General features: G+C 43.0%; 1 protein-coding gene across 1 annotated transcript in view; it reads left to right on the forward strand.

The window, feature by feature from the left end:
- The first annotated feature begins 8,417 nt into the window (after positions 1-8,417).
- Positions 8,418-27,520, forward strand: part of HECTD1 (HECT domain E3 ubiquitin protein ligase 1) — a 117,068-nt gene continuing 97,965 nt past the window's right edge. Inside the window, exons 1-2 of the mRNA XM_017895868.1 lie at positions 8,418-8,523; positions 9,924-10,084. Of these exons, the coding sequence (XP_017751357.1) occupies positions 9,945-10,084 (140 nt within the window). The 5' untranslated portion in view covers positions 8,418-8,523; positions 9,924-9,944. The remainder of the gene's footprint in view (positions 8,524-9,923; positions 10,085-27,520) is intronic.

Genomic DNA, 27,520 nt, shown 5'->3' on the forward strand with positions numbered 1-27,520 from the left:
GTGGCTGGAACCACAAGTGTGCACCACTGCACCCAGCTAATTAAAAAAAAATTTTTTTTTGTAGAGATGGCGTTTTACTATGTTACCCAGGCTTACAAAGAACCCTTAAAAGTTACGAGAAGAAAATGAATGCCATGATTTTAAAAATGGGCAAAAGACCTGAACAGACCTCTCACTAAAGAAGATATATGGATAACAAACAAGCATATGAAAAGATGCTTGAGATCATATATCATTAAGGAATTACACATTAGAACAACAATGAGATATCACTAAACACCTATTACAATGGCAAAAATCCAAAACACTGACAATACCAAATGCTGGCAAGAATACAGAGCAAGAACTCTCATTGCTTGATGGTGAGAATGTGAAATGGCAGAGCCACTTGGGAGACAGTTTGGCGGTTTCTTATAAAACTACAAATACTCCAGGAGGCTGAAGCAGGAGAATTGCTTGAACCTGGGAGGCAGAGGTTGCAGTGAACCGAGATCATGCCACTGCACTCCAGCTGGGGGGACAGTGCAAGATGCCATCTCAAAAAAAAAAAAAAATACTCCTACTTTACAATCCAGCAGTCATACTGCTTAGTATTTACCCAAAAGAGCTGAAGACTAACGTTCCCACAAAAACCTGCATATATATGCTTGTAACTGCTTTATTCATAATTGCCAAAACCTGGAAGCAACAAAAGATGTCCTTCAGCAGGTGAATAGATAAACTGTGGTACATCTGTACAGTGGAATATTATTCAGCACTAAAAATATATGAGCAGCAGGGAAAAGTGGCTTGTGATTGTAGTTGCAGCTATGTGGGAGGCTCAAGTGAGAAGATCACTGGAGTCCAGGAGTTTGAGCCCTGGCCTGGAACTTGGGCTGGTTTCGGGCCAGCCTGGTCTCAGTATTGAGACCTTGTCTGAAAAAAAAAAAAAAAAGGCCAGGCGCAGTGGTTCACATTTGTAATCCCAGCACTTTGGGAGGCCAAGGCAGGTGGATCATGAGGTCAAGAGATGGAGACCATCCTGGTCAACATGGTGAAACCCTGTCTCTACTAAAACTATAAAAATTAGCTGGGGTGGTGGCCTTTGCCTATAGTCCCAGCTACTCTGGAGGCTGAGGCTGAAGAGTCACTTGAACCAGGGAGGCAGAGGTTGCAGTGTCCTGAGATCGTGCCACTGCACTCCAGCCTGGCGACAGAGCAAGACTCTGTGTCGAAAAAAAAAAAAAAGAAAGAAAGAAAAGGAAAAAAGGAAGGCTTGGTATGGGGGCTCACGCCCATAATCCCAGCACTTTGGGAGGCCAAGGCAGGCGGATTACAAGGTCAGGAGATCGACACCATCCTGGCTAACACGGTGAAACCCCGTCTCTATCAAAAATATAAAAACTTAGCTGGATGTGGTGGTGGGCGCCTGTAGTCCCAGCTACTTGGGAGGCTTAGGCAGGAGAATGGTGTGAACCCGGGAGGCGGAGGTGAGAGTAAGCTGAGATTGTGCCACTGCACTCCAGCCTGGGCGACAGAGACTCCATCTCAAAAAAAAAAAAAAAAAAAAAAAAAAAGAAAGAAAAAAGAAAAAAGGAAGAAGATCTATTTTAAAACCTAGAAGCAATAATATTTCAGGTATGCCAGGTCTCAATATGGAGACCCTGTCAAAAAAAAAAAAAAGGAAGAAGACATGAAAGGAAGAAAAGTCTATTTTTTAAAAAGTTTCCCAGGTGACTCTAATGTGCAATTAAAGTTGAGAACTATTGACCTTCTTTGAACACGTAATCTCCTTCAACTTTTATAATATCCATCAAATTACGTAGCTGCTGTTATCCCATTTGATATATTAGGAAACTAAGGTTTTTTGGTTTTCTTTTTTGAGACATAGTCTGTGTCTCAGCACAGACTGTGTCACCCAAACTGGAGTGCAATGGCACAGTCTCTGCTCACTGCAATCTCCACCTCCTAGGTTCAAGCAATTCTTGTGCCTCAGCCTTCCCAGTAGCTGGGACTACAGTCGCACAACACTATGCCCGGCTAATTTTTGTATTTTTCGTTGAGACGGGGTTTTACTATGTTGCACAGGCTGGTCTTGAACTCCTGACTTCATATGATCCACCTGCCTCGGTCTCCCAAAGTGCTGGGATGATAGGAGTGAGCCACTGCTCTTGGCCAGGTATTACCTTTATTTTACATAAGAGGAAAAACTCAGAGGTTAGATGACTTCCTTGGAGTCTCACAACTAGTAAGGGACAGGTTTCATTCTCAAATCCACGTCTTCAACTCTATGGTTCTTAGAATGTAAGGAACGTTAAAGATAATCTACTCTACTTTCCCTAATGCTAAAGTACTGTGCACCCGAGTAGTACTGTGCACCATCCCTGATTAGTGTGTGTGTGTGTATGTGTGTGTGTGTGTGAGAGAGAGAGAGAGAGAGAGAGACAGAGACAGAGACAGAGACACAGAAAGAGGGGGAAGGGAGATAGGATCTCACTGTGTCATCCAGGCTGGAGTGGAGTGGCATGATCTTGGTTTACTGTAATCTCAGTCTTCTAGGACGAAGTGATCCTCCTACCTCAGCCTCTGGACTAGCTGGGACTGCAGGCTAAGTTTTAAAAGCTTTTTACAGTGATGAGGTCTCACTGTGTTGCCCAGGCTGGTCTTGAACTCATGGGTTCAGGCGAGCCTCCCACCTTAGCCTCCCAAAATGCAAGGATTACAGGTGTATGCCACAGCCCCGACCCATTCCTGACTTGTTTTCCAGTCTCTTCCGTCATATTTCCAGTGTTGGGAAATTATTACTTCATGAAGCAATGCATTTTACTTTGATCTACTAGCTCTAATGATTACAAAATGGTATGACCAAGTATACATATGAGAGTTGGCAGATAGACGTTTGAAACCCAGTTCCCCATTTTATTAGGTAGGTGAATTTGGGAAAGTTATTTAACATCTCAAAACCACAGTTTCCTGGCTAGGTGCAGTGGTTCATGCCTGTAATCCCTGCACTTTGGGAGGCTGAAGGGGGCAGATCACTTGAGGCCAGGAGTTCCAGACCAGTCTGGCCAACATGGAGAAGCCCCGTCTCTCCTAAAAACACAAAAATTAGCCGGGTGTGATGGTGCGCGCCTGTACTCCGAGCTATTCGTGAGGCACAAGAATTGCTTGAATCCAGGAAGTAGAGGCTGCAGTGAGCTGAGGTCATGCCACTGCACTCCAGCTGGGTGACAGAGTAAGACTCGGTCTCAAATAAATAAATGAATAAATAAATAAATAAAAACACAGAAAATACCTATTTTAAGTGTCAATCATTGTATATATAATAAACTAATGTATAAGGACTAAATAATAATATTTATTAAAGTATCTTTCTAACTATAGCCAGGTGCTGTGGCTCATCCCTGTAATCTCAGCACTTTGGGAGGCTAAGGTGTATAGATCCCTTGAGCCCAGGAGTTGGAGATCGACTTGGGCAACATAGTGAAACCCTGTGCCTACTAAAAATTCAAAAATTAGCCAGGCATGGTGGCACAGGCCTTTAATCCCAGCTACTCAGGAGGCTGAGGTAGGAGAATCGCTTGAACCTGGGAGGCAGAGGTCGCAGTGTGCTGAGATTGTGCCACTGCACCCCAGCCTGGATGACAGAGCGAGTCTCTGTCTTAACAACAAAAAACAGAAACAAAAAAATAACATATCTTGCTAAGTGTAAAGCTTAATAGAAACAGATTTTAACTTTAAAGTGGTTAATGATCCTAAAACCTACACGGCATCTCCGTACTTTCTTGTTTTAAATATCCAAAGGCTCCCCTTGCCCAAAGAGCAAAGTTCAAACTCATTATGGTGCTCAAGACCCTTAAGAAATTGTCTTCGATTAACCTCAATGATCTCTTCCAGCCACTAACACCACTCTAGGTACCAACCAAACTTAGTTTCCCACTCTTCCCAATTGCAGACCACATTCTTTCACATCCAGAACTTCACAGAAGTTGAGGAAAGCCAGGGACACTTACATTTGTAGTTCAAACTTGAAGACATGTCCAAACAGACATTTTCTGTAGCATATTTTATAGGTTTACATCTACCAATTATGCCTTTGATACACAAAAAACATAATGCTATATCATGCTATTCATAACTATAAGATTAACTTTAGAAAATTAATTCATAGTACATCCAGTTGATGAAATGAGTTTAGATTTGTATGACGAATATCTTCCTTTTAATTAATAGTCGTGTGAGTTGATCCCAGCGACTGTGTATACATCGAAGTTCCTTTGTCAAAGTGGAGTCTCGCCAAAAGGCAGCCTGTTGCTTCATTCTGCCAAGAGGGACACTCTTCGTACCTCTGTGCCTGTCCATATGCTTTTCCTAATTATCTGGCCAGCTCTGACTCAACATCTGAGATTTAATTCACATTTCATTCCCAAAGCTTTCCAAGATGCCATCTCCTACCTGCTTAATGTTGCCAGCATGTACCTGACAATATCACCTAATAAGCGCCATGATAGAGGAGACACAGAGGAGTGTGTTTACATCTACCTTTATTGAGAAAGGGGTCTGTGACTTACTGAGCCTTACACTGTGCCTGGCACAGAGCAGTTCTCAATGGTCTATGATTCTTGGATTTCGGAAGCAATGGGAAATATCAGCATGTAAACAGTTTCTGGTTTCTTGGGATAAGTATTCAAGTCTGGTCAGTTGCCTTTACCTGGATATTTGGTTGTCTTCACGACTTCATTTCTTCCCTTTAATGCTCTTGTTCTGGGATTTCATGCTTGAATTCTTTTTTGTTTGAGTTTAAAATAATAACATGGGCCGGGCATGTGGCTCATGCCTTAATCCCAGCACTTTGGGTGGCCAAGGCTGGAGCATTGCTTGAGCCCAGGAGTTGGAGGCCAGCCTAGGAAACATAGTTAGATCCTGTCTCTACAAAAAAATAAAAATAGCTGGGTGTAGTGGTGTGGGCCTGTAGTCCCAGCTACTCCGGAGGCTGAGGCAGGAGAATCGCCTTAAGCCCAGGAGTTGGAAGCTGCAGTCAGCTAGGATCACACTGCTGCACTCCAGCCTGAGCCACAGAGCAAGACCCAGCCTCTAAATAAAAATCAAAATAAATACGATAATAAAATCTTTAAAAAGTGCAATAAGCGTCACAGCATTCTTTTGATAAGGTTTCTTTAAAGCACACGAGTCATTAACCTTGCGGGCAGGAAGTGGGTGGTACATGTAGAGATAGTGCAGGATAAAAAAATATATATCTTAAAAACTTGGTAAAGGTAGCCGGGTGCAGTGGCTCACGCCTGTAATCCCAGCACTTTGGGAGGCCGAGGAGAGAGGATCACGAGGTCAGGAGATTGAGACCATCCTGGCTAACACGGTGAAACCCTGTCTCTACTAAAAAATACAAAAAATTAGCCAGGTGTGGTGGCGGGTGCCTGTACCTGTAGTCCCGGAGGCTGAGGTAGGAGAATGGCTTGAACCTGGGAGGCGGAGCTTGCAGTGAGCCGAGATTGTGCCCCTGCACTCCAGCCTGGGCAACAGAATGAGACTCCGTCTCAAAACAAACAAACAAACAAACAAAAAAACAACCTTGGTAAAGGTATAGTCCCTTTTTCTAACTTTTCTATTTTTTGTTAATTGCATCACCATTTTCCTAGCTTCCAAGTCCTCTTTTCAGGTAACGTTTTTTGTTGTTGTTGTTTTTTGTTTTGGCAGGATCTTGCTCTATTGCCCAGGCTGTAGTGTAGTGGCATGATCATGGCTCACTGCAGCTTCGACCTCCAGGGCTGAGGTGATCCTCCTGCCTTTGACTCCTGAGTAGCTGGGACTACAGGTGTGCACCACCACACCCAGCTAATTTAAAAAATTATGTTTAGGCCGGGCGCGGTGGCTCAAGCCTGTAATCCCAGCACTTTGGGAGGCCGAGACGGGTGGATCACGAGGTCAGGAGATCAAGACCATCCTGGCTAACACGGTGAAACCCCGTCTCTACTAAAAACTACAAAAAACTAGCCGGGCGACGTGGCGGCGCCTGTAGTTCCAGCTACCCTACCCGGGAGGCTGAGGCAGGAGAATGGCGTGAACCTGGGAGGCGGAGCTTGCAGTGAGCTGAGATCCGGCCACAGCACTCCAGCCTGGGTGACGGAGCGAGACTCCGTCTCCAAAAAAAAAAAAAAAAAAAAAAAAAAAAATTATGTTTAGAGACAGGGTTTCCCTATGCTGCCTAGGCTGGTCTCCTATTTCTGGGCTCAAGTAATCCCCTGCCTCTGCCTCCCAAAGTGCTGGATTACGGATGTAAGCCATGGAGCCTGGACAGAAATTTTAAGTTAATCATTTAAATTCCGCTATATCTTCTTTCAAAATTATTTTTAGATTTCTTCCCCATTCATATTGCCAATAACTAGACTTTTTTCCCCCTCCATTATTGGAGCATTTCAGCAACCTCCAGCTAATCTTGTCTGGATAGATCCTTTTAATCGTTCTGGACACTTTCCATAATTAGTCTTATGACTAATTTTTCCAGTGTTGTAGTCCAGAACTTGCTACTTAGCTCAGCCTAATTTCTGCATTCCTCATTCAAGGCCTTCCCCACTTGAGCTCCAAATTTCTCTCTGTTGCTTACCATTGGTTCTTTGCTGGGGGCACAGGTGACCTTTCCTATGTCTAGGAATATATCAGGCTTTGCTTACGTTCTTCCTCTCCTTTTAGTGTCCACATTGTATCCATTCTTCAAGGTCCAGATGGAATGCCACTTCCTTCTTGAAGTTTCCTGGGAGCTCCAACTCACACTCATGACATCTAAGTAATTATCCTCATGGGTTGGAGTTGTGACAAAATAGTTGAATCCTCTTTTTCTCTTGTTTCGTTAACAAGATACCTAAAGGGACCATTACCTGCGACAACGGGACACGCGCGGATAGCTATCTGAAGTACATATTTGTCATTTCCAAAATACTGGTTCTTTTTCTGAGGAACCAGTAAAAAAGAAAAAAAAAAACCCAGTATTCTGGAAATGACAAATTTGCTTAGTCGCCTAGGCTGGAGTGAGGTGGCATTATCAAAGCTCACTGCAGCCTCAATTTCCTGGGCTCGAGGGATCATCCCATCTCAACCTCTCCAGTGGCTGGGACCACAGGTGTGCGTCACCACGTCTGGGTACTTTTTTTGTAATTTTAATTTTTCTTCAGAGACCAGGGCTCTCTGTTGCTCAGGCTGGTCTCGAACTCCGGGTCTCAAGAGGATAAAATCATAAAGTGCTGGTATTACAGGCACCGCAGCACCCCCAAATGCTGTTCTTTACTCATACCTAGCAGCTCCTCTGGTTGCTTGAGGGACCATGTCTCAAATACTACCATGTATTGATTTTTCTTTTTGTTTAAAGGATAAAAGTGAGAGTACAGTAGGACGTCTCCGGGCTCCAAGTACGTCCTATAACCATTCATCTTTTATTCTTAATGCGTGTGAAATAAAGTTTGAAAAGAATAACCACAGACATACTTGTGACCACAAGCCACAAGAAACATAGTCAAAAGTGCACTCTCAGTGCTGCTGCCGACCGGGCACGGCGCTAGGCCTGCATCTGCGCTTTCCTGAAGCCTCAGTGTCTCATCTGTACAACGATGATAATCCTCGGCAGCATCTCTTTCCCAGGGTTGCTCTGAAGGGTTTTCTTTGGGGTGAATTGCCGGGCGGTCGGCCTCCCAGGAGCTGGGGGAGGAGCCTTCCTTACGCGACGCACTTCCGTGCGCGAGGAGGGAAGATCGTGGCGGAATGCGGGTGGCCTCGGGCGGAAGGCTCAGCCGGGACAGGTTGGGCCGCAGCTTTGCTGTGCTGTGCGGTGCGACGCCCTCCGCAGTAGTGCGCGAAGTGTTAGCCACCGCGCCAAGCAAGCTGGACGTGCGTGCACGAGCGTGCTCGGACTGACAGGGAAGCGAGAAGGGCGCCAGGGCGCACCACAGAAAAGTCGCGGCGTAAACGTACGACCCAGCCCGAGGCGGAGGGGACAAGAGCGCCGGGGCAGGGGCGGAGACGCGGCGGCGACGCGGCGTCCCCTGTTGGCGCCCCTGCGCGGCGGTCGGCAGTCTCCGCAGCGCCCCAGGTGGCCGCCGGCGGGGTCGCCGCCGGGGGAGCGGATTTGCTCCGCCTCCGCAGGGCTCGGCTGCCCTCGGCAGCTTCCCCGCCTGGCTCTCGCTCGACCCTCCTCCCTTCCCCCTCCCGGTTCGCGATGGACGGGGCCTCCCCCCCTCGCCGCCGCTGCCGCCGCCCGCAGCACCGCGCGGGCCTCTGAGCTGCAGGGCCTGAGGAGCCGCGTGCTGGGAACGGGACGTGCGCTGGCTGCTGCCGCACGGGAGAACCTCTCGCTTCCCTGTCACCAGGTCCCCGCGGAGGAAGGGGAGGGACGAGGCGCGGCTTTTCCTGTGCCGCCTGCCCGGTTCGACCTGCGCGGCCTGCGGCTTCTTGGGAACTCTAGGGCCGCGGCCGGGCCTGGCTGTGCCCGTGGCCTGCTGGGAGCTGGATCCGAGCGGTTTGGAACGACAAGCCCGAGTAAGAGCCTGCGGGAAGGGGAGGCGGGAGCGCCTCGGACCGTCGGAAGGGCCCTGCGTGGGGGCCAGGATCCCCGACGCCCGGCGAGTGGCGGAAAGCGAGACCCCGGCGCCGAGTGAGGTCGGCCAGGCTGCTGCCGACTTCCCCGCTGGCCCCTTTGTTCCCCTCCTGGGGCCCTGCCGGCGGCGGGGCCCGGCTTGCCCGCCCCCAGGCCGGCTCCTTTTGCCCTTGAGAAGGGTTCGCTGCTAGGCCTTCGAGTTCCGGGCGCAGCTCCCGGGAGATCCGGCGCCCTGCCTGGCCCGGCGGCCTCCTCTCGGGCACGAAGGCTTGCTGCTGCTTCCCCAGAACTTCCCCTCCTCCTAGACACAGGTAGTTAACTTAGTGGGGTTTGGTGCTGGGAAACCAGAGCGTGGGGGCCAGCGCCTCTCAGCTCCCGGCTCGGCCGGGCCCCGGGTGTGGGGTCAACCCCGCTGGTCGCCGCCGTTGGGTGCCCACCGCGCCCCGCCGCCGTCTTCCCACACCTGCGGCTGCCTTACGTAGGACCCAGAGCTGTCCTCCAGTTAGGGCGCTTACGGGGCGTTTTTGTAATGACTTGCCTGTTGGGGCTGCTTCTCGGTTTTGTTTTTGTTTTTTTAACCAACTGCCCTATCTTGTGAAGATGGGAAAGAGGGCCCTAGGTTGGCCTATATTCGGATCCGTAACCTGCTAGTCCATTGCATTTACTTTTAGTCTTTTTTTTTTTTTTAAACTTTTAAGAATAGTTGTCACGACTGCCAGAATTCCTAACCAACTGTTTATTCATAGATAAATCTTATATATAATTGTCGTTTGTATTTGGACATCTTTAAAATAGAAGTAAATTGAGAAGTCAGCAGAATTTGTGAAGTTGGTGGTAATTTTGAAGGAGAAACAATTTGAAAGGGGATTGGATCAAGGTGTTTAGAGTTTCCTCAAAATACTGAATCTAACCCTTATCTGAAGATCAGTTTTGGGTGGAGAAGGAGGGGGATGAAGTTTGCCGGAAAAAACAGAACCTTTAGTTAGGTGTTCCTTGCTTTTTGGCATAGACTTTAGTGATAGCAGTAGTGGGATCTGAAGCTTGACTGTCTTTGACACAGACAGCTCTGGTTTCTAGTTAAGCAGCAACCTAATCAGCTTATATACTCTGCGAAACTGGTTTTCATTTGGTGTGATATCTGTACGTTAAACCTGGCGGATGAGGAAAGTTGAAAAACTGTATTAAGCACTCTTATGTCCAAACGTACTTAGCAGTCTTTTTTAATTGCTAGGAGGACACTATGAACATTTGGTTCTAGCAGATGTAAAGGAAAAATTTAAGCCCAAGCTGATCAGTCCTGGACATTTAAAGGACTTTTTCCCCTTTACTTTTCAAATTTAAGCAAAGAGGCTTTTAAAAAACCATGGCAGATGTGGACCCAGATACATTGCTGGAATGGCTACAGATGGGACAGGGAGATGAAAGGGACATGCAACTAATAGCCCTTGAACAGCTATGCATGCTGCTTTTGATGTCTGACAACGTGGATCGTTGTTTTGAAACGTAAGTACATTCCTTCATCATCTTCCTTTGGGTTACTGTAGTGACGTCTGTTTTCAACCATTCCCTGACTTCAGTTTATGTAGAAATTTCTCTAGTGAATTTTAACACATATCTTTAAAAAAATTCCTGAAGAGTTTTGTATTTACACTTTTCCAAGAAATAAAAATTGGTAGGTGAAGTAACTCTAGGACTGATAATTACGATGACACAAATACATATTTGTTGAATGAATGTGAATTAGTAGGAATACTAATTTTAACCCATAGCTTGGTTGATTCATTTTCAAAATATGTCATGAACTGGGGAAAATACAAATATTTATATTCGTAAAGGTATGTATTTCTGTACCATGAAATTGACTTAATGGAATAAGAGATGATAATAAACATGTTTTGAACTGCCCATTTCTTCATTGATGTTATATGACAATACTTTTGTTGAAGCAGATCATTGGTTTGTAAATTTCAGTTTAGGAAGATATAAATTGGATCTTAAGCATATATCAGAAGAGTAGAAAATTTAGAGTAGTAGAAATATTTTGAAGTTTGAGGAGTTTAAACAGTTTTATTGAGAGGTTATAACTTAGTATTTATGCGAAAATATAAAAGATAATTCATACTAGATAGGCCTTAAAGCCATTTTTTCCCTCTTATATAAGTCATAACTTGTCCAGTCAGAGTAACCATTCTTCTGAGTGTTGAACATGTGTTTAATTTTTACTGTTTATTTTATATTTGTATTTACAGTTTTGAACTCCAATAATAAGTAATTGAAAACTCTGATGTTTCTTTATTCATTTTAATGCCATTTTAAGGTAATTAGTAGAAAATGTTTGAGATGTTGACCTAAAATTTGATATAATTATCTTAATGTGTTTCAGGTGGGAATAAAGTCTATATTAGTCAATTGGCAAAATTTTTAAAGTACCTTGATTTTTGATTATTGAATAACTTTCAGTTGTAACTCTTGTTAAAACAGTACTAAGATAAAAATCCTTATTAATAAAATTTCCAAATTACAATTAGTTAGTGGTCCATTTATTTCCACCGGTTTTTGTCATTGGCAGAGTTTTTTTTTTTTTTGAGACGGAGTCTCGCTCTGTCGCCCAGGCTGGAGTGCAGTGGCGCGATCTCGGCTCACTGCAAGCTCTGCCTCCCGGGTTTACGATTGGCAGAGTTTTGAGTATGTAAGAATAACTTAGCCCTTAGCTGACACTTGTTTTAGCAGGATTTGCAGTAAAGTAGATTTAAAAAAAAATTTTTTTTTAATTGTTTTCCTCATCCTGACTCTCAAGATTAAAAATTGTGTTCATAGATTTCATTAGGGGTAACCTGAAAGTTACTTTTGGTATTTTAAAACTCATACTTGTCAGTCAAGTCAGTTGTCATTTCGTAGCTTCTGTTTAGTACTAATATATAGTAGAGGTATTTGCTATGACATTTAAAAAAGTGTTGCCATATTAAAACAGTTTAAAGGAAATTTTTAAAATGTAAAATTTATCTCTGTAAAATTCTTCCATCCTAACATAACAACTGTTACTTTTTCCATTTTCCCTTCTAGGCTTTATTCACATATAGTATGATGTAATTTTTTTTTTTTTTTAAGAGACTGGGATCTCACTATGTTGCCCAGGCTGGCCTCGAACTCCTGGGTTCAAGTGATTCTCCTGCCTCGTCCTCTTCACTAGCTGGGACTACAGGCTGTGCCACCATACCTGGCTTTATAATGTAATTTTAAGGAAATGAACTTAACTGAAGTTAAGTTAGATGTGATTTACTATGTGAAGGTACAAGAGTATTTCAAGTTGAAGGGGTTTGGTGTACCTTATGTTTGGTGTACCGTACCAGTAACCTCCAAAAACTAGACATTTGATTTAATTTTGTGATTGTTTTGTTTTTAAACATTAGTTTGCTTTCTTCATTATATAGCCAGATTTTCTTTTGTCCTGGTTCCTTCTTGAAACTAGTGAGGCAGGCATAGGGAGATGGAAAGAATAGGCTGTGGCCTCAGAGACTTGGGTTCAGATTCTTGGTCTGCTGTGTTCATTAGCCCCTGAGAGTCTTACTTTCTTCCCCTGTAAAGTGGAGTCTCATACGGAGTCTTGCTCTGTTGCCCAGGCTGGAGTGCAGTGGTGCAATCTTGGCTGACTGCAACCTCCGCCTCCCAGGTTCAAGTGATTCTCCTGCTTCAGCCTCCCAAGTAGCTGGGACTACAGGTGCACACCACCACACCTGGCTAATTTTTGTATTTTTAGTAGAGATGAGATTTCACCATGTTGGCCAGGATAGTCTCCATCTCTTGACCTCATGATCCGCCTGCCTCAGCCTCCCAAAGTGCTGGGATTACAGGCGTGAGTCACCATGCCCAGCCAGTAGTCTTTTTTCCAGTGGGCTTCTTGGGAGGATTAAAGGCGAGAATGTATGTTAAGTGTTTTGAGTAAAGTGGGCTACCCACTGATACCATCATTAATAAATATCTCATTTAAAATTTTATTTTAGCACTTTATTCCATGAATAAAGTGCTTGATTTGGGAAGGTCTTTTAAAATTCTTTTAAACAACTCAAGGCAGGCAAAAAAAGCAAAATGATATGCATATTTTGAATATTGGTAAAAATCTTTCATACTACCTTGATTTCATAAAGTAGTAGCAAATAGGACTTAGTTCTGTCTAATAAACCAAAACATGCCTGTATGTCATGATAATATGTTTGCCTAGTTAACTTGTCTTGATAGTTACACATCTGTTTAGTCAAGAAAGGCAGGTGGTGTGGTAGAAACAATGGCCTCTGCAATGGGATAGACTTGGGTTCAGATAGCTGCCTTTTCCACTGAATCGTTGTATGATAGCCTTTGGAGTCTGTTTCCTCATCCTTGCAGGATTTTTCTGAAAATAAATGGGATAATAGTCAAGGATTTTTTTTTTCTTTAACTTAGTATTGTACGTGGCTCTCCACTTTTTTTTTTTTTTTGAGACAGAGTCTCGCTCTGTCACTCAGGCTGGAGTGCAGTGGTGCAATCTTGGCTCGCTCAACCTCCGCCTCCTGCGTTCAAGTGATTCTCCTACTTCAACCTCCTGAGTAGCTGAGACTACAAGCATGCGCCACCATGCCCGGCTAATTTTTGTACTTTTAGTAGAGACGAGGTTTCACCATGTTTGCCAGGATGGTCTGAATCTCCTGACCTCGTGATCCGCCTGCCTCAGCCTCCCAAAGTACTGGAATTACAGGCGTGAGCCACCATGCCCAGCCAGCCCTCCACTGTTTGTACCCATTTTGACAGTGTCTTTTTGAAGTTAAAGGAATATAACTTTTTCTATGATGTGTCAGTGCTTCTTATTAATGCCTGAACTTATCAAGGTAATGCTCCAGAAAGTAAAACATGTTCAAGATTGGTTTTTGCTTTTACCTAATGTATGATTGAGCTCTAAAATGTAATATGGCTAGGTGTGGTGGTGTGGTGGCTCACACCTGTAATCCCAGCACTTTAGGAGGCTGAGGTGGGCCGATCACTTGAAGTCAGGAGTTCGAGACCACCCTGGCCAACATGGCGAAACCCATCTCTACTAAAAGTACAAAAATTAGCTGGGCATTGTGGCATGTGCCTGTAATCTCAGCTACTTGTGAGGCTGAGGCAGGAGAATCTCTTGAACCTTGGAGATGGAGGTTGCAGTGAACCAAGATTGTACCATTGCACTCCAGCCTCAGCAACAGAGTGAGACCCTGCCTCCAAAAAAAAAAGTAATATGAGTTATTAGCTAATGAGTACTTTTGTATTCACATCAAAATAAGTGATCATTGTATGTATTAATGTTATAAATGTGTATCATGGGCATTTATAGATCTTGCTACTAAATCTTAATATAATTTGAAAGTTATGTCCTCTGGAAATTGAACATCTCAGAAGATGCTTTTAGGTACCAGAAGGCTCTATTTAAAAAATAATGATGTCACTTAATTTTGAGGGCACAAAACCATGTACAGTAAAAAGTCTGTTGTCTTCCCTTTCCTGTCTCCTGGTTACTTGGTTCCTCTTCCCAGAGGAAAGCACTGTTAATCATTTTCTAGTGTATCCTTCAAGAGATATCCAAGGAACATTTTTGAGTCCAGATTCCAAAGCTGTTGAACACAGTGGTAAAAAAAAATCTTTTTTGGTATGTTTACACTAAAAGGTAAAAAAAATACCTGTACAGGAACAAGTTTTTTAACCTTTAAATTGTCTACTTTATGTCAGGTCTTGGAAAGGTATGGTGATGACCAAAACAAATAAATACAGGCTCTGCCCTTATGGTGCCTAATAGTCTAATAGGGAAGACAGATAATTGTGGAAAAAAATTGTGGTTACAAACTGTGTTAAGTGTCATGAAGGAAAAGATCAGGGTACTATGACAGCATGAATGAAGCAGGGACAAGACCTAGAGAGGTGGGGATGGACTGAGTGGTCTTTGGGGAAGTGGTTTTTCTTTTTTTTTTTTTCGCGATAAGAGCCTTGCTGTCTCACCCAGGTTGGAGTGTAATGGCGTGATCTGAACTCATTGCAACCTCCACCTCTCAGGTTCAAGTGATTCTCCTACCTCAGCCTCCCCAGTAACTGGAATTATAGGCACATGCCACCATGCCTGGCTACTTTTTGTGTTTTTAGTAGAGATGGGGTTTCACCGTGTTGGCCAGGCTGGTCTTGAACTCCTGACCTCAAGTGATCTGCCTGCTTTGGCCTCCCAAAGTGCTGGGATTACAGGCATGATCATTTTTTCTTTTTAAAAAAAATTAGATGGAGACAAGGTCTTACTAGGTTCCCCAGGCTCATCTAGAACTCCTGAGCTTAAGTGATCCTCCCGCCTTGGCCTTCCAAAGTGCTGGGATTACAGGCATGAGCCACCGTGCCTGGCCAAGAAAGGGGAAGTGGTTTTTCCTAGAGCTAGGAAGGGATGAGTAAGGAGAGATAGGAAGTGGGGACAAAACAAACAAATGCTTGTAGACTTGATCGGAGGCTGTGATCCAGAGAGACAGAGGGTTTTGTGGTAAAAGTAGAAAGTTGAATAGATTTGAGAGAGATTTGGAAGGCAAGATAATCAGGACTTGTCAAATGATTACATATGAGAGAGTGAGAAGGAAGTGTCATGGATGACTCAGGTTACAATGGATGATGATGCCTCTCACTGAGAGAGAACACTGGAAGAGGACCATATTTTGAGGTATTGAGATCATGAGTTTGGATTTGGATATGTTGAGTATGCGGTACTTTTGGGACAACTCGGGAGATATTAAGGAAGCAGTTGTATGAATGACTCTGGAAATTGGAGGTGATGCCTGGATTAGAGAAAAATGTTAGAGTCAAGCGCCTGTGGAGGTTAATTGTGGCTATGGGATGTGATTGAGGTCTAGGGCAGTGATGCTTAAACTCTATGGTCTCAGGACTTCCTTAAGCTCTTAAAAATTATTGTGGATCCCGAAGAACTTTTGTTTATGTTAATATGCTTACTGCTATTTGCCATATTCAGAATGAAACTAGGAAGTTTTTTTTTTTTTTTTTGAGATGGAGTTTTGCTCTGTCACCCAGGCCAGAGTGCAGTGGCACGATCTTGGCTCACTGCAACCTCTGCCTCCTGGGTTCAAGTGATTCTCCAGCATCAGCCTCCCTAGTAGCTGGGATTATAGGTGCGCACCACCGTGTGTGGCTAATTTTTGTATTTTTAGTAGAGACGGGGTTTCACCATGTTGGCCAGGCTGATTTTGAACTCCTGACCTTAGGTCAGAACCCAGGAGGCGGAGCTTACACTGAGCCGAGATTGCGCCAGTGCACTACGACCTGGGCGACAGAGCGAGACTCCATCCCCCCCCAAAAAAATTACTATAATAATAAACGCCTTATGCATTAAAATTTTTTTTTAGAAAAATAACTTTTTTAAAAGAAAACGTTTTGGGAGGATAGTGGCATTGATTTACATTTTTGCAAGTCTGCTTAAAATCTGCCTTAATGGAAGATAGCTGGATTCTCATGTCTACTTCTGCATTCAGTTTGTTGCATTATGTTATTTTGATTGAAATATATGAAAAAATCATCCACAGGTGTATTTGGGGAAGGGAAGAATATTATATTTTTTAACATAATCATGGATATGCTTCTTTAATAACATATCAAAATTCAACAAGTGATAGTTTCTTAAGGGTTAGTTATAATGTGGATTCTGTTTTGTTTTTTTTTCCTTCGAGACAGGGTTTCGCACCCTGGCTGGAGTGTAGTGGTGCAATCTTGGCTCACTGCAACCTCCACTTCCTAGATTCAAGCAGTTCTCCCACCTTAGCCTCTTCAGTAACTGGGACTACAGGCACACACAACCACACCGGGATAATTTTTTTATTTTTAGTATTTTATGTTGGTCAGGCTGGTCTCGAACTCCTGACCTCAAGTGATGTACCTGCCTTGGCCTCCCAAAGTGCTGGATTACAGGCATGAGCCACTACACCCTGCCAGGATTAGTTATACAGTTATATTAGTTATAGTAATGTGGATTCTGATATCATGTCAGTGAATTTATACTCTGTTACATTAAAATCTGATGGTCTGTCTTATACTTTGAGTGACTGTTTTACCCATATTTACTTTCGCAAAAATCATGCATTGGTCATGTGGAAAATATCAGTCCACTGAGTTACATAGATTTTCCAAATGTGGACGTATCTCATTCCACAGTGCCAAAAAGTCATATTTGTTAATATGACGACCACTCTCATCAGACAAGTTTTTAAATATTCAGAAGCTGGCAAGCTCATGGTATGAAATACAAGTTTTCCAAAATTGTCATTTTTGCTTGTTGAGTGTTATGATTGGCAACAAATACTGTTGATTGTTTTCCTTGAAATGAAAGGCATACATGATTAAATTTTGAGAAAATGTTTGCCAGATATCCAAGTCTGAATAATCAGTTTGTCTGATAGTCCTTCAAGTAAAAAAGGTGTTGCAAGAAAAAAGTGGCTAGTTCAGTTCTCAAGTTATGTACTTTGCCATGATTCTTCAGTATGCAGTGCTTTATAATTAATTCCCATTTCCTTTAAGTAGAATATTGAAAAGATGTATCTTCAAGGGTTGAGATTTAGTAAATTGAATACTTTTGTTGCATCATGTAGTTTATTCTTTGGTGAAATTGGCTTTTTTCTTAATACTCGTGCTTGGCAGTGAAGAATACAGTTAACTAGTAGTACAGCTTAGTGCTACTGCCTTGATTCATATTAAAGCACCTGCACTTTTATCCACCATTGCTTTTGCATCATTAGTGCACGTGTAACACAGGAAAGAAAATGATTCAAGAAGAGAAAGGGCAATTGTTTTGAATACTAGTGAGAGGTCAAGTAGGGTTAAGATGAAAAGATGTCCTTTAGATTTAGCAACATTTTCAAGGTCATTGATCTTAATGAGAGCTGAGTGGAGTAGTGGTAAGGGGCAGATTTAAATGGGTTGAGGAGTGAGTGGGACGTGAAATTGAGGACATTTGGAAACTTTTTTGAAGAACTGAATTGGAAAAGGAGTGTGGGTTTTTTTCTCTTAAAGGTCAGAGCTAAGAGAGCGAGTGAATAATCCCTAGGGTAAGGATTCTGAAAAACTGGGAGAGAATTGGCTTTTGTATAGAAGCAGTACTTCTTAAATTTTAATGTGCATAATGAGAATCACCTGGGGATCATGTTAAGCTGCATATTCTGATTCAGTTGGTCTTGTATGAAGCTTGATACTCTAAATTTCTAATATGGTCCTAGATTATGCAGAAGCTGTTGGTCAGAAAATCCCACCTTGAGTAGCAAAACCCTGATCTACTGGTGGAGAGACTGGTTTTAGGCCAGTCTACTAAGAAAGAAGTTGTATGCTACCGTTATAAAAGAGAAGATGGAGACGTTAGATGCACATGTTTTGGGTTTGATGGTAAAAAGTTGAAGGACTGGGGCTGGGCGTGGTGGCTCGTGCCTATCTGTAATCCCAGCACTTTGGGAGGCCAGGGCGGGTGGATCAGTTTTGAGGTCAAGGGTTCGAGACCAGCCTGGCCAACATGGCGAAACCCCCTCTCTACTAAAAATACAAAAAATTAGCCAGGTGTGGTGGCACACCCCTGTAATCACAGCTTCTCAGGAGGCTGAGGTATGAGAATAGTTTGAGCCCAGAAGGTGGAGGTTGCAGTGATCTGAGATCACAACACTGCATTCCAGCCTGGGTGACAGAGTAAGACTCTGTCTCTTAAAAAAAAAAAGGTTGAAGGGCTGGGTGTGGTGGCTCATGCCTGTAATTTCAGCACTTGGGGAGGCAGAGGTGGGAGGATAGCTTGAATCCAGGATTTTGAGACCAGCTTGAACAACATAGTGAGACCCTGTCTCTATAAATAATAAAAAATTAGTTGGGTATGGTTGCTTTAGTTGGTTATGGTTGCACCCGTAGTCACAGCTACTCAGGAGGCTGAGGTGGGAAGGATCACTTGAGCCTTGGAGGTGGAGGCTGCAGTGAGCCCGTGATTGTGCCGCTGCACTAAGCCTGGGCTACAGAGTGAGACCCTGTCTCAAATAAATAAGTAAATAAAATTGAAGGGATTTGATCTGATGATTATTTTCTTCTTGAAGTATGAGATTAAAAAGAGTGGTAGTATCTGGGATTGGTATGGAAAAGTGAATATGCTCAGTTAGTGCTAGTAGCTTTGTAACAGACATCCTTTCATCAAAGCTAACTATAACCAGAGTTATAGTCTTTTTTTTTTTTTTTTTTTTTTTGAGCTGGAGTCTTGCTCTGTTATCCTGGCTGGAGTGCAGTGATGTGATTTCGGCTCACTTAAACCTCTGCCTCCTGGGTTCAAGTGATTCTTGTGGCTCAGCCGCCCAAGTAACTGAGACTACAGGCATGTGCCAGCAAGCCAGGCTTATTTTTGTATTTTTTATAGAGACTGGATATCACCATGATGGCCAGACTGGTCTTGAACTCCTGACCTCAGGTGATCTGCTCGCCTTGGCTTCCCGGAATGCTGGGATTACAGGTCTGAGCCACAGTGCGTGGTCCTGAGTTATACTCTTAAAAATTGATTTGCCTGTATTACTACTGCCTTTTACAGAATCTGTTGGGTTCTTTACCTAGCGGGTTAAATTTAAGTGTCTTCAAAGACCCCTCCTGCATGTTCTCACATGTATACACTACTACCACTTTACTATATTTTGAGTTCTCCACTGGACTATGAGCTCATCTTTGTTTTCCCATTGCTGAGCATAGTGCCTGGCACACAAATAGCTAATATCCAGATGGTGAAGGAATGAATTGAAGAAATTCCTTATATTGGAATTTTTTCCACCTAATGCCTAAAATGCCCATGGAAGATGTTTGTGGAGTTGAGAAACTGGTTGTTAGTGTGCAGGTGGAAGAGTATTGTATTCTTTTTTTGTAGCAGAAATAGTAATGGTATCAATAAGTACTTTCCTGACTTTCTATGATAAATGTACCTGCCTTTTTTTTTTTTTTTTTTTTCTGAGATGGAGTCACGCTCTGTCGTCTAAGCTGGAGTGCGGTGGCGTGATCTCGGCTCACTGCAACCTCTACCTCCCGAGTTCAAGCGATTCTTCTGCCTCTGCCTTCTAAGTAGCTGAGATTACAGGCGTGTGTCACCACACCCAGCTAATTTTTGTATTTTTTAGTAGAGACAGGGTTTCACCATATAGGCCAGGCTGGTCTCAAACTCCTGACCTCGTGATCCGCCTGCCTCGGCCTCCCAAAGTGCTGGGATTACAGGTGTGAGCCACTATGCCTGACCTGTACCTGCCTTTTCTATATTGACCTGTTTTCTTCTTCTACCCAATGACAGAGTAATAGGGAAGTGAATTACTTTTGTTGATCAGCCCTGATCCTTCTCTGGAGAAGGAATGTTCATTGATATATCAAATATGTTTAATCCTCAAGAGTTAAATAAATGAACCAAACACGGTGGCTCATGCTTGTAATCCCAGCACTTTGGGAGGCTGAGGCAGGTGGATGACTTAAACTCAGAAGTTCAAGTCCAGCCTGGCCAACGTGGCAAAATCCCGTCCCTACTAAAAATACAAAAATTAGCAGGGCGTGGTGGCACGTTCATGTAATTCCAGCTTCTCGGGAGGCTGAGGCACGAGAATCGCTTGAACCTGGGAGGCGGAGGTTGCAGTGAGCCCAGATTGCACTACTGCATTCTAGCCTGGGAGACAGAGTGAGACTCTGTCTCAAAAAAAAGAAAAAAAATTAAATGAATTTCTGTAAACAGACAGCAACTGTGTATGTGCTGCATTTCAGTGGACAGCAGAGAGAAGTGCTGGAATGAGAAACATTGTCTGCGAGGGTTTCTAACCTGGTACTCCAGGGGGTCCATAGGTGATTAAATTCAGGGAGCTTTTGTGACGATTACCAAAGTTTCTGTCAGCTAAAAAAATGTAGAGGCCAGGCACCACTAGTGGCTCACGCCTGTAATCCTAGCACTATGGGAGGCCGGGGTGGGTGGATCACCTGAGTCGGGAGTTCGAGAGCAGTCTGGCCAATGTGGTGAAACCCCGTCTCTACTAAAAATACAAAAATTAGCAGAGCTCTGGTGGCATGCACCTGTAATCTCAGCTACTTGGGAGTCTGAGGAGTCGCTTGACCCTGGGAGGCAGAGGTTGGAGTGAGCCGAAATTGCACCACTGCACTGCAGCCTGGGCTGCAGAGTGAGACCCTGTCTCAAAAACAAAACAAAAAAAAGTTAAAAACCACTGTTAATAGTTTTAACAGCAAAAATACAAGGAAAATTTATCAGAGATAGATTTTTATCATTCTTATGTATAGGTATGATATTGTGTTTTATAATACTTTGTAAGTGTGCTTTGCATAGTTCTTGACTGTATCATTAGATTGAATTCCTCAGAGTCAGTGAAGTCTTTCTTACTCATCTTTGTATCCTACCCCCAACACTTAGCATAGCACTTGGCATAGAAAGGCATTCAATGGATGTGTTGAATGAATTGCAGTCAAATTTGTATGTGTGTTTTAATTGGAGAAAAGCAAACTCACATCCTATAATTGGACTTTACCCCCTTTTTCTTTGCAAGGGAAAACCATAATTTTCAGCTACTATACCAGGAGTTATTTTAGCTCAGCAATACCAAGAAAGTTAAGGCTGGGAGCAGAGGCAAAATGGAATATGCAATGAATCAAAATATGTTGTGTTATTTATTGTCTTTAAGAAACCAGATGTGTTCAGGTTTTCAGCTAAAATATTTCGTTTTTTAAAATGAAGTGCCTAATTTACCGACTATTTTATAAAATATCTTTTCTATAGATAATGCCCTTTAAAAAAAAAAAAAGTTGAATTCTTTCACGTCATTGCCAGTCTTCTGAAATCTTGGCCCAAGTCCAACTGAGATAGCCTGAAAAAAGCATATGGTAGTTATAGTACAGAAAATATTACAATTCCCAGGGAAATTCTTTCTCTTTGGAACCTCATGTAACCTTTTTTATTGTTTTTATTTTATTTTATTTTTTTTTATTTTTTTGAGACGGAGTCTCGCTCTGTCGCCCAGGCGGGAGTGCAGTGGCCGGATCTCAGCTCACTGCAAGCTCCGCCTCCCGGGTTTACGCCATTCTCCTGCCTCAGCCTCCTGAGTAGCTGGGACTACAGGTGCCACCACCTCGCCCGGCTAGTTTTTTGTATTTTTTAGTAGAGACGGGGTTTCACCATGTTAGCCAGGATGGTCTCGATCTCCTGACCTCGTGATCCACCCGTCTCGGCCTCCCAAAGTGCTGGGATTACAGGCTTGAGCCGTCGCGCCCGGCCACCTTTTTTATTGTTTTAAGATACTTATCTTTGCTTCCATCAGGGAAAGATTCTGATGTCTTTACAGGTAGCATTTTGGAAACCAGTGCCTAATTTGGAGTCATCTGAAGATTCTTCTTAATCTCACTTGTGTGGTTGACTACTCTGACAGGAGTTCTGTATAGAATGATTGATCCTAAAGTTTCCTAAATAAGTCTCCTAATCTATTGGTGTTATATTAATAATGTAGTACTCGTTTTAAGATAATAACAGAGAATTTCTACCTATTATGTAAGAGGTAAATACTTGGCAAGCTTAAAATTTTGAATAACTGTCATTATATATAAAATTTTGTGCCATAGAAGTATCATTTTAGCATTATTCAGGGAGGGCTGTGATTATTCTATGAATGATAGTTAATTTTTTCTTAAATTTGTTTAAATTACATACGGTGAAGTTAACTTTTTATTATTGTACATTGCTATGAGTCATGTAACCACCACTACAATTGAAATGCAAAACGTTTCCATCAGTTTGAAACATCATCTAGTGCTGTCCCTTTGAACTCAAACCCTTTTCCCACCCTAGTGCCTGGCACTTGGTGGCCTGTTTTCTGTTGATATAGTTTTGACTTTTCATATATATAATATGTAGTTTTTTAAGTCTGATTTCTTTGACTTAGCATATTGCATTTGAAATTCATCAATGTTGCTATTGTATCAATAGTTCCTTCTCTTTAATTGCTAAGTAATATTCCTTTTCATGGATGTTTTGGTGATTATGACCTAAACTGCTATAAACAGTAGTGTATAGATTTTGTGTGTGTAAGAACATAAGTTTTTAAAAAATATTTATTTATTTATTTTTTGAGATGGAGTTTCGCTCTTATTGCCCAGACTGGAGTGCAGTGGCTCGATCTTGGCTCACTGCAATCTCTGCCTCCCAAGTACAAGTGATTCTCCTACCTCAGCCTCCCAAGTAGCTGGGATTACAAGTGCCTGCCACCATACCTGGCTGATTTTTGTATTTTTAGTAAGAACGGGGTTTCACGATGTTGGCCAGGCTGGTCTCAAACTCCTGACCTCAGGTGATCTGCCCACCTCAGCCTCCCAAAGTGCTGAGATTACAGACATGAGCCACCGCGTCCAGCCGTAAGTTTTTATTTCTTCTGAAATTCTTGGAGATAAATTCAGCAAGATGTAGACATTGAAAAACTTACTTCAAAATTTATATGGAAATGCAAAGGACTTAGGCTTGCCAAAACAACTTTTATGAAGAACAAAGTTAGGAAATAATGCTACTTTATCTTTCAGTATTTATTATGCAGCTGCAGTAATGAAGACAATGTAGTATTGATATAAACAAAGACAAATAGAACAGTGGAACAGAATACAGAGTTCAGAAATAGACTGAACTCTGTCCACATATATGGAAAACTTACTTTGACAAAGGTACAAAGGCAGTTCGGTGGAAAAAGGATAGTTTTTTTTTGTGATGCTGAAACAATTGGATATCCATATGCAATAAGTTTAACTTTGATACATATCTCACACTATATATATTTTTAAAAACCCAAATGAATCACAGACCTAGTTGTAAAACCTAAAACTACAAAACTTCTAGAAGAAAACATAGGAAAATTCTTTGTGACCTTGCGTTACGCAAATATTTCTTTAGATAAGCACCAAAAGCACAGTTCATAAGAGAGTAAATTTTATGTTTGAAGGTTTTACTACTAATTTAGTTTCTGTGATAGATACAGGATTATCCAGGTTATCTAATGTTTCTTGCGTGAGTTTTGGTAGAATGTCTTATTTTATTTTTTTTGAGATGGAGTCATTCTGTCGCCAGGCTGGAGTACAGTGGTGCGATCATGGCTCATTGCAACCTCCGCCTCCTGGGTTCAAATGATTCTCCTGCCTCAGTCTCTGGAGTAGCTGGAATTACAGGCGCGTGCCACCACGCCTGGCTAATTTTTTGCATTTTTAGTAGAAACGGAGTTTCACCATGTTAGCCAGGCCGATCTTGAACTCCTGACCTCAGGTGATATCCCTGTCTCTGCCTCCCAAAGTGCTGAGATTACAGGCGTGAACCACCACGCCCGGCCAGTAGAATGTCTTGTAAGGACTTTGTCTGTTTAATCTGAATTTAAATTTATGGGCATAGAGTTGTTTGTGATATTCCCTTTTATCCTTTTGATATCTGTAGGATCATTAGTGATAAACCCCCTTTTAATCCTGATATTGGTTATTTTGGTTAATCTGGCTAGAGATTTATCCATTGTTCAAGAACCTTTTCCAAGAACCAGCTTTTGGCTTCATTCATTTTCCCTATTTTTCCTGTTTAAAGTTTTATTGATTTCTGTTCTTTATTATTGCCTTCTGCTTTGATTTTGTGTTTAATTTGCTCTTTTTTTCCTCTGTTTTCTTTTTCTTTCTTTCTTTCTTTTTTTTTTTTTGAGAAGGAGTCTCACTCTTGTTGCCCAGGCTAGAGTGCAGTGGCGCGATCTTGGCTCAGTGCAAGCTCCACCTCCTGGGTTCATGCCATTCTCCTGCCTCAGCCTCCCCAGCAGCTGGGACTACAGGCTCACGCTGCCATGCCCGGCTAATTTTTTGTATTTTTAGTAGAGACGGAATTTCACCATGTTAGCCAGGATAGTCTCGGTCTCCTGACCTTGTGATCCGCCCACCTTTGCCTCCCAAAGTGCTGGGATTACAGGCGTGAGCCACCGTTCCCGGCCTTCTTTTTCTTTTCTTTTCTTTTTTTTTTTTTTTTTTGAGACAGTCTTACTCTGTCACCCAGGCTGGAGTGCAGTGACAGGGATCTTGGCTCACTGCAACCTCCAGCTCCCGGGTTCAAGCGATTCTCCTCCTCCTTCAGCAGATTACAGGCGCTCAAGACCATACCCGGCTAATTTTTGTATTTTTTAGTAGAGATGGGGTTTCACCAAATTGTCAAGGCTGATCTCGAACTCCTGACCTCAGATGATCCACCTGCCTCAGCCTCCCAAAGTGGTGGGATTACAGGCGTGAGCCACTGCACCCAACCTTTTTCTCTGTGTTCTTTCTTTCTGTCCTTTTTTTTTGAGATGGAGTTTCGCTTTTGTTGCCCAGGCTGGAGTGCAGTGGTGTGATCTTGGCTCACTGCAACCTCCGCCTCCCGGGTTCAATCCATTCTCCCACCTCAGCTTCCCAAGTAGCTGGTATTACAGGCATGCACCACCACACCTGGCCAGTTTTTTTTTTGTTTGTGTTTTTGTATTTTTAGTAAAGACGGGGTTTCTCCATATTGGTCAGGCTGGTCTCTAACTCGCAACCTCAGGTGACCTGCCTGCCTCGACCTCCCAAAGTGCTGGGATTACAGGCGTGAGCCACCATGCCTGCCCTTCTCTGTTTTCTTCTTATTTATTTATTTTTTTTTTCAGACAGAGTCTCCCTCTGTCGCCCAGGCTGGAGTGTAGTGGCGCACTCTCGCTCACTGCAAGCTGCGCCTCCCGGGTTCATGCCATTCTCCTGCCTCAGCCTCCCGAGTAGCTGGGACTACAGGCGTCCGCCACCACGCCCGGCTAGTTTTTTGTATGTTTAATAGAGATAGGGTTTCACCGTGTTAGTCAAGATGGTCTCGATCTCCTGACCTCATGATCCGCCCACCTCGGCCTCCCAAAGTGCTGGGATTACAGGCGTGAGCCACCAAGCCCGGCCCTCTGTTTTCTTAAGTGAAAGCTGGGGTTTGATTTTTGAAAGCTGGTGTTTGAGGCCTTAAGCATTTAATGCAATAAATTTATCTTTATATACTACTTTAGTTGTATCCTACAAAGTTTGATGTTATATATTTATTTCATTCAGTTAGTAATTTTTTTTTTTTTTTGAGACAAGGTCTGGTCCAGACAGAGAAACCCCATCTCCAGCCCAGGCTGGAGTGCAGTGGTGTCATCTTGGCTCGCTGCAGCCTCGATCTCCCAGGTTCAAGCCATCTTTCCCACCTTAACCTCCTGACTAGCTAGGATTGCAGGCATGTGCCACCATGCCCAGCTTATTTTTGTATTTATTGTACAGACAGGGTTATGTTGCCCAGGCTGGACTGGAACTCCTGAACTAAAGCCATCTGCCTGCCTCAGCTTCCCAAAGTGTTAGGATTACAGGCGTGAGCCACTGCATCTGGCCGGTCACAACATATTAACTAAGGAAATAAGCTAATTATGGGATAGTATTTATAGTATGGTTCTACTTATGAATAACGAAAACATATGGAAAAATGAGGCCAGGCGCAGTGACTCAGGTCCGTAACCCCAGTGTTTTGGGAGGCTGAGGCAGGAGGATTGCTTGAGCCCAGGAGTTTGGAGCTCCTGAAACATCCAAGGTAGTACTGAGTTATGATTGCACAACTGTACTCTAGCCTGAGTGACAGTGAGATGCTGTCTTTTTAAAAAACAAAACCAAAAAAGGTGGGGTGCTGTGGGGCATGCCTGTAATCTTAGCACTTTGGGAGGCTGAGGTGGGAGGATCATTTGAGGCCAGGAGTCGGAGACCAGTCTGAGCAACAGAGAGAAAACTTACCTGTTAAAAAATCAATATATAAAAAATAGGGCCCAGCGCAGCGACTGCCCACATGTGGGAGGCCAAGATGGGAGGATTGCTTGAGCCCAGGAGTTTGAAACCAGCCTGGGCAACATAACGAGACCCCCATCTCTACAAAAAATAAAAAAAAATTAGCCAAGCATAGTGGTGTTTAAGGCTGCAGTGAGCTGTAATTGTGCCATTGTACTTCAGCCTAGCCTACAGAGCAAGACTGTCTCTCTTAGAATTAAAAACAAAACAAAAAACAAGAAAAGGACTAATACTCATCAATCTTCAGATACAGTATTACCTCTTGGTTGGAATTATGGGGGCTTTCACTTTGTACATTATGTGTTTCTATAGTATTTTCATTTTATTGCTTTGTACTCAGATAAAAGCTAAGACACAATCTGGACTCAACGAGTTCATCCTGATCTTTTGCCCTTTGGCTCTGATTTCCAACTGCACCATGATACTTGCAGATCATTTATATCAGTTACTTATTGCTGTGTGACAAATCACCCCAAAGTTAGTAGTATACAACAAGAATTATGCTAACAGATTATCTGGATTTTGAAAACTGGAAAGGGTAGAGTGGAGATGGCTTGTCTCTGTTCTGCGATATCTGGGACCTCAGCTAGGAAATCTCAAAGATGGGAAATGACTTGACACTTAGGCACTAGAATCACCAGATGATTGGTTCTGTTGCATGCGGTTGAGCCTGGCTTCTAGCTGGGACCTTGCCTAGATTTGTTAGTTGGAACACCTACATGTGGACTCTCAATGTGGCTGCTTAGGCTTCCTCACAGGATGGTGACTGGGTTCTAAGAGCATGAGTCCCAAAAGAATGCGGTAGAAGCTGTATCATCTTTTGTTTATTGAGTTAGCATTCGAAGTCACACAGTGGTCACTTTGACTATAATCGTAAGCCTGCATGGATTCAAGAGGAAAGAACACGGGCCCTCTCTTAGGGAAGACTATCAAAGTCACATTGTAAAAAAGAATATGTGGGGTGGGAGATAGATAATGTTGTGGACATGACTGGAAAATACTAGCTGCCTCATCATGTAATTCCTCAAACATCTTTTTTTTTTTTTTTTTTTTTTTTTT

This window comes from Rhinopithecus bieti, unplaced genomic scaffold (genome assembly GCF_001698545.2).
Source record: "Rhinopithecus bieti isolate Rb0 unplaced genomic scaffold, ASM169854v2 scaffold_21703, whole genome shotgun sequence".
Lineage (NCBI taxonomy): Eukaryota > Metazoa > Chordata > Mammalia > Primates > Cercopithecidae > Rhinopithecus > Rhinopithecus bieti.